The sequence below is a fragment of the Meriones unguiculatus genome, chromosome 9, assembly GCF_030254825.1.
Source record: "Meriones unguiculatus strain TT.TT164.6M chromosome 9, Bangor_MerUng_6.1, whole genome shotgun sequence".
NCBI lineage: Eukaryota > Metazoa > Chordata > Mammalia > Rodentia > Muridae > Meriones > Meriones unguiculatus.
In genome coordinates this window covers 49100864-49112947 of record NC_083357.1, presented here as the reverse complement: position 1 = coordinate 49112947, position 12084 = coordinate 49100864, and the positions used below count along the sequence as shown (strand labels likewise).

The window sequence follows — 12084 nt, the reverse complement described above, 5'->3', positions numbered from 1 at the left end:
AGTTTTGAAACAGCTTTATTTACAGGTTCTCGCAATACCTTGTGCCTGCATTCATCCCTAACGTAGACCATTGACAAACAATTCATTTCTGGAATAACAACAAAAACTTCACAGCTGGAAAGATGGCTCAGAGGTTAAAAACACTGGCTGCTCTTTCAGAGGTCCTGAGTTCAATTCCCAGCAATCACATGGTGGCTCACAACGATCCATAATGAGGTCTGGTGCCCTCTTCTGGCATGCAAGTGTATATACAGATAGAGCATTGCATACATAATAAAATAAATAAATCTTAATAAACTTTCCAAATTACTTCATTTTTTAAACATTAGTTACAGTTTAACTTTGTATCCCAGCTGTAACCCACTCCCTCATTCCCTCCCAATCCCACCTTCCCTCCCTCATCTCCTCCCTGCCCCTTTCCAAGTCCACTGATAGGGGAGGACCTCCTCGAGGCCCTTTCATCTGATCCTGGTTTATCAGGTATCTTCAGGACTGGCTGCAAAGTCCTCCTCTGTGGCCTAGCAAGGCTGCTCCTTCCTTGCAGGGAGGAGGTCAAAGAGCCAGCCATTGAGTTCATGTCAGAAATAGTCCCTGTTCCCCTTACTAGAGTACCCACTTGGATACTGAACTACCATGGGCTACATCCAAGCAGGGGTTCTAGGTTATACCCATACATGGTCCTTGGATGGACAAACAGTTTCAGAAAAGACCCCTGTGCCCAGATATATTTGGTCCTTGTGGAGCTCCTGTCCTCTCCAGGTCATACTAACTCCCCCTTCTTCTATATGATTCCCTGCACCCCACCCGAAGGTTTGGTTATGAGTCTCGGTATCTGCTTTGGTATACTGCTGAGTCTTTCAGAGGCACTCTGTGGTAGGCTAATGTCCTGTTACTTGTTTTCTCCTACGTTCAATGTTCATCCCATTTGTCTTTCTAAGTGAGGATTGATCATCTTACTCCTCTTTCTTATTTATCTTCTTTAGGTGTATAGATTTCATCATGTTTATTATATCTTATAGGACTATATGAGTGAGTATATACCAAGTGTGTCTTTCTGCTTCTGGGATACCTCACTCAGAATGATCTTTTCTTGGTCCCACCATTTGCCTCCAAATTTCATAATTTCCTTCTTTTTAATTGCTGAGTAGTATTCCATTGTGTAAAAGTACCATAATTTCTGTATCCATTCCTCCGTTGAGGGACATCTGGGTTGTTTCCAGGTTCTGGCTATTACAAATAAAGCTGCTATAAACATGGTTGAGCAAATGTCCTTGTTGTGTACTTGAGCATGTTTTGGATATATGCCTAGGAGTGGTATAGCTGGATCTTGAGTTAGCACTATTCCTAATTGTCTGAGAAAGCACCAGATTGATCTCCAAAGTGATTATACTAGTTTACATTCCCACCAGCAATGGAAGAGGGTTTCCCTTTCTCCACAACCTCTCCAGCATGTGTTGTCACTTGAGTTTTTTATTTTAGCCATTCTGTTAGGTGTAAGGTAAAATCTCAGGGTCGTTTTGATTTGCATCTCTCTGATGGCTATTGCCTAGTTCACTGAAGGAGTCTGGAAATTGGAATTCTATCTCCTGGCCTTGGCAGATGCTGGTCTTATCCATAGTTCCATTTCTCAGAGACTGTCCTTGGTGGTCTCTGCAGGCGGGGTGCTCTGAGCCTGAGAAGTAGATAGCAAGCTCCCTGCAACCTTGGGAACCAGACAGCGGACTTTGTGTGACCTTGAGTGAATTCCTGCATGCCATGCCAAGTGGCACAGATGTGTTGCTACTGTGAAAAAAAATTGCTTGTACCCTTTGCTTTATAAGTGTTGTTTGCACGTTCAGTAAACTGAGACTTGATCAGGAAACTGTCTTGTCTCCATTCTTCGAGTCTCTGTCCCCCAATTTCCACGCCCTCTTTCAGGTGGACCCTGTTCGACCAGCAGGGATTTTGCTTAAAATACCTGGTGCATAGTTAGTGATCAGTATCTTTTAAACAATTGAATGTGAACTATGCACCAGGTATTTTAAGCAAAATCCCTGCTTTGTGAAGCTTATATACTCCCTATTCTAGGGACTAACAGACTCAACAAAATACACAGCACATTAGACATTGCCAGCAGACGGTAAAGAGAGTAGTCTAGCTTTACACACACCTGAGAAAAGAGAAGGAATTAGAGGCCGAGGGTGGTGCAGACGGCGAGAGTGCTAGCCTCGCATTCACACATTCATGTTTGAAGTCCACAATGGTGCATGCCCCTAATCCCAGCGCCTGGGAAGCCTGAGGCAGAAAGCTCCGTAATTCAAGGCCAGTATCAACTACACTGGGCGTTGGAGGGCAGTCTGGCCTGAGCCTTAAAGGGGGAAACAACAAAACACTGAAAACAGAGACTGCTTTCCCGCTGCTGCCAAGCTGCACTAAGCTGGAAGCTCAGGTGCATTCAAGATTCGGCCTTATCATCCACCGCCATAGCTGAGCAGTAATGGACATCAGTACTGCTCTACAAGAGGTGCTGAGGGCCTCCCTCATCCATGATGGCTTAGCACATGGCATATGCGAAGCTGCCAGCGCCGTAGACAGCGCCATGTTCATGTTTGTGTGCTGGCATCCGGCTGTGATGAGCCCATGTACGTCAAGCTGGCGGAGGCGCTCAGTGCTGAGCACCAGTGATAGGGCTGATGACAAGAACCCAGAGGATGGGTAGGTAGGCCTCTGTAAAATGATGGAGAGGGGAAGCCAAGGAAGGGGACTGGTTGTAGTTGTGCAGTGGTTAAGACCTGTGGCCAAGGATGTCATTGAGGAGTGCTTCAAATTGAAGAAATGAAAAAATAAACAACTTTGGCTCATTTAAAAAAATGAAAACTCTTAATCAGAGGGAACTGACTGTGGTAGAAAACTGCTTGGCTTTTTTGGACAGTAACAGACAGGGGGACTGGAGAGACGGCTCAGAAGCTCAGACCATTTTATTACCTGCTCTTCCAAAGGATCGGAGTTCAGTTCCCAGCACCCACAGCAAGTGGCTCATACCCATCTGTAACTCCAGCTCCAGACCTCTGGCCTCCAAGTATACTACCTACACAGAAAACACACCCCTAATTAAAAGTAATAAATATTTAAAAAGTAACAAATATGGATGCTCACTACAGCTATTTTAAATAATAAAACACCAGAAATAATTTGTTTTTAAAAATGCACATGAATGTTTTTCGTGAGAAACACTGTGCAAACCATTGGTGCCTAGAGGTCTTGAAGGCTGGAGAAGACATCAGATCCCTAGTGACTTGGAATGATAGACAGTTGTGACCTGTCACATGGGTGCGGGTAGTTGAACCTGGGTTCTCTGGAAGAGTAGCCAGTGCTCTTCACTGCTGGGCTCCGGTCGCTAGGTATAATTTTATACATGAAAATGGCTAAATACTTTATGGTGTATCTGTATAGTGCACTCTTCTGCAGAATAAGAATTTCCCCCCACAAAATACAGATGCCATTAACAAAAAGACAGCAAGCTGAAGATGGCCCACATAGCAAACAGGAGCATGAGGCTACAGGTGTAGTAAGCTCAGGGTCAGAAAGAAGCCAAGTGCCTTACATCTCCTTTCCTCGACCTCCTCCCTCCACTCAACCTGTGACAGCTATGCATGTACCTAGGCCCTGGGATGGCAATGAAATCAAACAATCCCTATAAGCAAATGCGGTGGAGCTGGCATGGTATTCCAGAGAAAGGTAGATTACGGTGAGTGCTAGGGCTACATAGTGAAACTGTCTAAAGGACAGGGCAAGGAAGAAGAAAGGGAGGAAGCAGGGAGGAAGGAAGGGAAGAAGGAAAGGAGGGAGGGAGGGAACTATGCTTAATAAATGAGCAGATGAAGATAATGAAATGGCTGCAATCAAAGGAAGCTTCCGTTTCTTGAAAAGCACAGCGAGAAAAGGACAGTACTAAAGACAGAAATGCAGCAGGGTGTGGATGGGGTGCTCTTCCATTTGTTCAATGAGGACTAGAAACTTTCTACATATAATACTGCCCATTTCCAGAAATACAGTGAACACAACAAACCTGCCTCTTGCCTCCATGACAAACTAGACTTTAAGTGGAAATCTGTTTTCTGTGTTTGAAGGTTCAAATAGTAACTCACTAAAGTACAAGTGTCCTTTCAAAACTAGAAACACAAGATTGGTTCTGACTGGATGGGCAGACACTGAATTGAAAGGTACATGCTCAGGTGACTGATGACACCTGACTGATGTTTCTGGGATGAGATGGGGCAAAATGTTAAAGATCAATCTGAAATCAGAGAAATGAGACTCGAGGGTGCAGCTTCTCTGTTGATTAAAAAGTGCCAGAAAAGAAGATGTGCAGAAGAGAGACTTGGGCCCTCCTTAAGCTATCAAACTACTGAAGCAATGAATGCCAGAACACGGGAATTTCTCCAGGAATCTCATGCAGGAAGAAGGAAGGCTGAGGACCTAGGGACAGCCAGAAGAGGAACTTAACTCCTGTAGCTCCCAGGATTTACTAGTCAGAAGACCTTGCCAGAGAGATGGAAGCTGCAGAGCCATACCAGGGCCAGGACTACTGGGTCACACAGACCTCTTGCCTCATATTTAAACTTTACCATCTGTGAGGACATCAAAGATGGGCTCAGGGAAGCTACCAGATCTTGCCTCTCTTCCCAATGTGGACACACTGAATATATCTCAGTGGAAAAAATTCTCATTTTCATGACTCCCTTTAATCGACTTACTAAAGGCAGGCTGCTGGGCTTGTTGTGTTAGGACAATGTTGATATGTAGCCGTGCGCACAGCGGCGACTCCACCTAACACCTGCCACACGGCAGAGGACTTGGAAGGTTGTCGCACAGAAAGAAGATCCTTGAATCTGCTCTAAGTCAGGAAAAAACAGTAAACATAATGAATGATGAGAAGATGTTGGTATCAGAGCTTCGTAGCTAAAAACTGTAGCTAGGAGCTCAAGCTCTATCTCAGTGGTACAATGCTTGCTAGCCTTTGAGAGGGCCTCAGTTCCATCCACATCAAGAGACAAAACATTCCTGCAGAGTTAAGAAATAGAAGAGCCAGGCATTGTGGTATACGCCTTAAATCCAAGCCCTTCTGAAGCAGAAGGCAGAGGCAGATCTCTGTAAGTTCAACGCCAGCCTAGTCTACCAGTGAGTTGTGAGTTCTAGGATAACCAGAGCTTTACGGAGAGACTCTGTCTCAAAATATAAACTGGCTGGCCTTCAATTTGCAATCCTTCTACTGTAGTACCCAGAACAGGGCCCAGTTAAGACCCAAGCTTTTGTACGACTGGCTCTTTACCTTTAGGGGCACATGTACTACTTCAAAGGTGGATGATCTTAGTCAAGCGTGGTGCCACGTGCCTTTACTACAGCATTCAAGAGTCATTGGCAGGTGCAGCTCTGACTTCTAAGCTAGTTAGAACTAAATAATTAGTGTCTTCTTTTTTAAAAAAGATCTTGCTATAAACTGACCAAATTGTGTATAACTTGGAAATTCATAAATTCACTGAAAGGATGGACCCACGGTTTAATATATCTACTATCTGGAATTATAATCACTATTATAAATTAGTTATTTCAAAATTCTATATAAAAAAGGATTATTTAAAACTACCTGTCATTTGTTGGAAATGAGGTCTACTAAAAACCTCATCATATATTGAGATGTACTTAGTTGTTTTACATCTCATCTAACATTTCTACCGACCCAAAGAAGCAGATAATTATATATATAAAAAAAAAGTCAATATACCAAAACACCAAGAATGTAACTTCAAAACCCAGCTGTTGTTAAGCCACTCCCACAGCGGCTGCTGTGAGCACAGCTACACTCCTACACTGGTCATCCCTAGCACCAGTGGATCTGCACTAAAAAGTTCAGAGAGATTTAAAATTTTTAATTATGTGTGCACGCGCCTCTGGGCGCAGGTGCTTGCAGTGGCTACAAGAGGGCACTGGTTTCCCCTGAGCTGGGGTTACAGGAAGTTATGAGCCACAGGCCGTGGATGCTGGGAAACAAACACAAGTCCTCCAAGGAGCAGTAGACTGCTGAACCATCACTCAGCCCTCAGACAGCTCAGTGGAACTCTGCTTCATAGCGATTCATCCCCAAGTTCTGTGACAGAAGTCACAAATCCTGGCTTGACCTCGAGGCCTCTGAAAAAACTTCAGCCTGCTGCTGGCACCATTAAGCTGTGGCTTCTGCTGCTACTGAGATAACTTGGGTTTCAAATGTTAAAGTGACTTGCACAGCACTCGTAAGGAAACAAGAGAGGTTAATCTGCAACAGAGGCTTTCCTCCTCTACTGTAATAGGCTAGTTACACTGTCTGCTGTGTGTTGTCTGTGTGTGATGAGGTGCATGTATGGCGCACTCGCATGAGGAGGCCAGGACAAGTCTGTCTATCATTGCCTTGGACAGGACCTGGCCCTGGGCAGGAAGCTGGCTGTTCTGCCTAGCCCTCTCAGGACGTGTGGCTCCCCACCCTGCAGTGTTACAGGAATGCATGGCAATGCTGACGTTTTTACATGGGTGTTAAGAGATTCAAACTTAGGCCCTCACTCCAAAGACTTTTACCCACTAAGCTGTCTTTCCAACCTACCAGCCTGTTTCATATCTTTAAAATCCAAATATACCCTTTAAAATATTGCAGATAATTAAAGTTTTCTTGTTCTGCTTCCCTCCCCCATTTTTTTAAAGACACAGCCTAACTATGTGATCCTAGCTAGCCTACAACTCACTATGTAAGACCAGGAGAGCCTCAAACTCACAGGCTCTGCCTGCTGGGATTAAAGGTGTAAGCCACCATGGCCAGTTTAAAACTGAGTCAGGATTTATACACAGTCACTGAGGTAAGCTCCCCGATTGTGTGCTTTGTCACTGAGAAGGCCATGCGATTCCATTAGGGTACTTCGATTCACACCGTTTCTTCACATACTACAGCCTCGTAATGATCAGAACAAGTAATTCGACCTGTGTCCTCCATAGGGATTCAATTTGTCGTTATCTACCACTGGCCTGAGCCATAGTACAAGGACTCTCCTGGAGCGATCACAGTCAGTTTTCCTGCTGTCTGCCAGCATGCTACAAATGGACCAACCATGTGTATGTTTGTAACTGCACTCAAAAGCCTGCCTGACTCCATGCCAGTATACCAGAGGCCACAGCAGGAGGACAGCCCGAGCCACATAGCTTAGGCTATATCACCTTAGTCAATCCGGTCTTTCAGTTGCCTAGGCCCACGTTTCTGTCAGGAAGTCACTCAATAACCCCCAAACTGTGTTCTGATTTCTCTGCTGCGTTTCACTGGCCCCACAGCACCCTGGGCTTGTTTGCATTATTTGGATAAGATCAGTATCTATCCCATGGGATTACTGTGAGTTTAAATGCATTCTTATATGTAGAGATCAGAACAGAGGAATCATTAAGCTGCTACTATCTTGTCTGAACCAATTAAAAAGGTAAATAATTTAAACAATGTCCTTCAGTAAAGTGACCAGCTCAGAACCTCAATTCCTCTCTATCAAAAATTAAACCCACGGAAAGAAAACTGATGTCTCAGTTGATCGTTATGAGAAGCAATGTCCTAGAGGAAACAGGCAGGCTAGAATCAGGCAAATGAATTGTCCTTGTCAGGATTGCTACAGCTGTAATGAAACACATGAGCAAAGCGCTCCAGGAGGAAAAGCTTTTTTTGGATTACACTTCCACATCGCACGTAGTCCATCACTGAAGTAAGTCAAGGCAGGAATTCAAGCAGGGCAGGAACCTGAAAGCAGGAGCTGACACAGGCCATGGAGGGGTGCTGCTTACTGCCTTGCTCCACCTGCTTTCTTGTAGAACCCAGGACCACTAGCCCAGGGATGGCACCACCTACAATGGGCTGGGCCCTCCCTCATCAACCACTAATTAAGAAAATGCCCTACAGGCTTGCCTACTGCATGATCATTTTTAAAAATATTTTATTTATTTATTTATTATGTATGCAATGTTCTAGCTGCATATACACCTGAAGAAGACACTAGATCTTATTATAGATAGTTGTGAGGCAGCATGTGGTTGCTGGGAATTGAACTCAGGACCTCCGGAAGAGCAGGCAGCGCTCTTAACCTTTGAGCCATCTTTCCAGCCCCTACTGTATGATCTTATAAAGGCATCTTAATTGGAGCTCCTTCCTTTCATGTGACTTTTTAAAGCTGTGTCAAGTTGACATAAAATTAGCCAGCAGAATTCATAGCTTGGCCTTCACAATCATATTTTGTTAAATTTTCTCCCCCTTGTCTTTACTTATCCTCATACTTTATATATTCTTGATTTCTTTTATTATTCAGTGACATAGAATAGTTAAAATTGAATTCAAGACAGAATTTTCAAATCATAGTGTACTAGGAACAGTGTTAGAAAGCTTTGGCTAGTAAGGCTGAGTGTTAGGGTGAAAACAGGCAACAAGACAAACTAAACTCAGATTCACATTAGAGAGAACCTGCATTAATACAGGTAACTAACTATCCACTACATTTGAAATACTATAGAAGACACACTGAACAGGAAACCACGTTCCTTATGTGGCATCCAGTGATGAGTGAGGCCACGCAGAGACACACACAGTAGAGCTCTTTGGCAAGGCCCAGCCTGCCTCTCTTACCTTTCGAAGCTGATGTGGTGTAGATGGGCAAGTCTCTTGCTGCTCTTCTCAAAATGTCTTGCTGTCTTTCTTGGCTAAACTCCTTCTCATAACGTTCCTTTTCAGAGTTTGACAAGTAGAACTAGAGAGAGAAAGACAACTACTAAACTTGGAATTCTTACCTAGTGTGTTGAGAGTTTTACCAAAATAGGGGGAGGACCCCTAGACACTGTGCTTCATGACAACAAAACTCATTTCCAACTTAACTTCATGTAAATTTTAACAAAAACTGCACAGATTAAAGTGTTACTACTTCCTACTAATGAAGGCACAGAACAGAAATTCCATTATTTTTGCACCTTTGAGTCTCTGCAAGTAACTGCTGCCATCCTCTACAAAAAGAAGCTTTTTCAACCAGAACTAAGTTCTAGAAAAACTTTTAATTTTTAGAAGGATACCCCAAAACGTTGATATGCTCGAGTGATAATGAGATCCCTGGGATAAGGAGTCTCATGTTTTGTTTTCCCAAATGCCTCCCTGAGGTCAAAGACTCACATTTTTCACTGCACATGGGGTGCGTGCATGCTAGTGTAGTATTAGCAGAGGCCAGAGGCACTGGATCCCCTGGGGCTGGATTACAAATTTTTGAGATACTATCTGTCATGGGTGCTGGGTACCAAACTCAGGTCCTCTGGCAGAGCAGCCAGTGCTCTTACCTGCTGAGCCATCTCTGCAGCCCCGTCATTACTCGGTTTTAAAAAGCCAACCAATTGTGCTATTCTCTCCAGAGTTACCAGGGCTCCTTTCTATATCTATGTCTCCCTTCCTCAATGAGATAATTCTTGGAGGTGGTTCTGGCTTTAGATTTGTTTTTGGGGGGAGGGTTGGGGAGCTTAAAACTATTTTTCATAGCTAGGCATGGTGGTGCATGCCTTTAATCCCAGCACTCAAGAGGCAGAGGCTCCTGAATATCTGTGAGTTTGAGACCAGCCTGGTCTGCAAGTCCAGGCTTGTTACAGAGAGAAACCCTGTCTCCGAGAAACAAAGCAAACAAACAAAAATTCCATATGTTATCATATACTCTCCCCCTAACTCCTAGGTCCTCCCCACTGCATACTGACTTCATGTTCTTCCTTTCTCTCAAAACAAAACAAACCCAAAAAAGATTTAAAAAAATGTTTTAAACACCAAAACAATAACAAAGTACATAAAAAACAAGGAGTCCTTCCACTAGTTTCTTTCTTTTGGGACAGAGTCTTGCTATGCATCCCAGGCTGGCCTAGAAACAGCTATGTAGCCCAGGCTGGCCTTGAATGTACAATTCTCTTTCCTCTGCTTTTCCACCAAGACCAGCGGGGTTCATTTCAGGAACATTTTTCCTAGCATGAACTTAGTTGCTCTTCTTTTTATGTCATCCCAAGGGCCTTCCCTCTTCCATGACTTCTTGTAACTAGGAATTTCTACATTCTTTAGCAAGTCTATTTTACAGATTTGCTTTTTAGACTAAGAATAACTTAGATTTATTTTTTTAAAGATTTATTTATTATTTATACATTATTCTGCCTGCATGTACACCTACATGCCAGAAGAGGGCACAGGATCTCATTATAGATGGCTGTGAACCACCATGTGGTTGCTGGGAATTGAACTCAGGACCTTTGGTAGAACAGCCAGTGCTCTTAACCTCTGAGCCATCTCTCCAGCCCCAGACTTGTTTTTTTTTTTTTTTTAAAGTCATGTTTCATATTTTAACAATTCTGACCCTCAATTTTTACTTGTGTTTTCTTTTAAAAGGGCAAGGAATCATTAACTGAAATTTCACATAGTCACACTTAATGAACAGGCTGATCTGTGCTAAGTCAACTAAGGAACTGCCAGAGAAGACTCACATGGTCTTACTGTGAGAGCTGACACAAACTTTCACGTAATGAAGTTTTGGTTTCTTTATAAACTCAGTTATGTTATGTAAATATGTTATCATATACTCTTGTTTTAATCCCAAGCATGGGATTTTACTTGGGCTACAGTTTGTTCACAGCTGTCAATTGTCTCGTCTGGGGTGTAGCTTTTGCCAGCTGGTTCTACCACTTGTCTCGTGCAGCACAGAGAGGGGTGTGGTCCAGGACTCTGAGGATATAAATTTGAGAGCCCAGAAAGAGAAGGCATGGCCTGCAGTGTTGGTGTGTGGCGACTAGCAGTTTGGAGCAGACAGACTGAGAGAAACGCTTCTCAGTGGCTTGGAGGAGACTGTGGGCTGTGTTTGCTCTTGATGGAGATTGATATATCCCCAAAGACCCATCCATCCTAAACAGCTGGGAGAAGTGAAGGGGTCTGCAACCCCTCTCGCCACTAACCTTCTCTCTCCTACCTAGGGTTGGGGGTTGGTGGAAGGAAGGTAGAAGCGTAAATACCCCAAATAAAGTAGTTTTTAAAATGAGTGCTACGCTTTCATATGCCTCAGAGATAGTTAACACTTTCAAAAGAGAAATACAATCTTATTATATGATGTTCATACATGAGACTCTGACCAGATACCTGCAATTCCTCTGGACTGACATATCTAGCCAGCGGGAGAATTTTCTAGCCCTCAGCTTGATTGCACTTTTACCCATCACCATTCTTCCTTAAGAATTAAAGTTATAAAACAATGAGAAGCTTAAATCAAATGAAAACTTTCAGATAGCAAGTATATAACATTTAATGCTATTGAGAATAATTCAAATTATGGGGTGCCATTATTACATTAGATTCAATATTCACAAAAATCCACTTAAATATGTATATTAAATGAAGGATGGTATACGCACACAAGTCCTGGGTTCAATCCCCAGCAACAAAATGACTAAAAATAAACACTCTTATTTATTTTTGTCCTAAAGGGACAGTTCTGCTATGTTGCTCAGGCTAATCTCAATCTCCTGAATTCAAGCAATCTACCTGACTCAGCTGCCTGACAAGACAAGTCATAAATCTAGATAAATGCCCATGGCTGGAAGGGATGGGGAAGCATGGATGGACGGATAGACAGATGGACAGACAGACAACAATGACACACCACCACTATTACTGTTGTTCTGCCAAATGAATGACACGGTGTGAAACTGCCCTACATATACTTATGTCTATACCCTTACAGTAGAGCGGCACTCTCAGCCTGGGTCAGAAGCTGGTTTGCAGTGGCTGATGGCTAATGCAGACTTATAATTGGTTAAAATTCCAAGATTAAGTAACTGATGAGTGGTCAGCTCTAAATACAACATCTCTATCACCCCTTCCAAGGCTCAGGAAACACTGTGGAGGGGAAAGAGGGATGGTGACGAAACACTGCTTTCTGGACATGACACGGCCACTGTACTTATGAGCTCGTGTCTCCCTGAGTAAGAGTGTGTCAACATTCCATCACAGATGGACAAAGAGCTCATAAGGCCCTAGGTGAGGAGGTGGCAGTT

At 43.4% G+C, this 12084-nt stretch overlaps 1 protein-coding gene across 7 annotated transcripts in view; it reads right to left on the bottom strand.

Moving 5' to 3' along the window:
• The window catches only part of Zdhhc20 (zinc finger DHHC-type palmitoyltransferase 20), a 59626-nt gene that overhangs the window by 27294 nt on the left and 20248 nt on the right, over positions 1-12084 (bottom strand). For all 7 annotated transcript variants that reach the window (XR_009594182.1, XR_009594183.1, XM_021639058.2 and 4 more), the window contains exon 4: positions 8657-8777. Coding sequence is in view for 5 of the 7 variants with exons in the window: in XM_021639058.2 (XP_021494733.1) it covers positions 8657-8777 (121 nt within the window). In the remaining 2 variants the exon portion in view is untranslated. The remainder of the gene's footprint in view (positions 1-8656; positions 8778-12084) is intronic.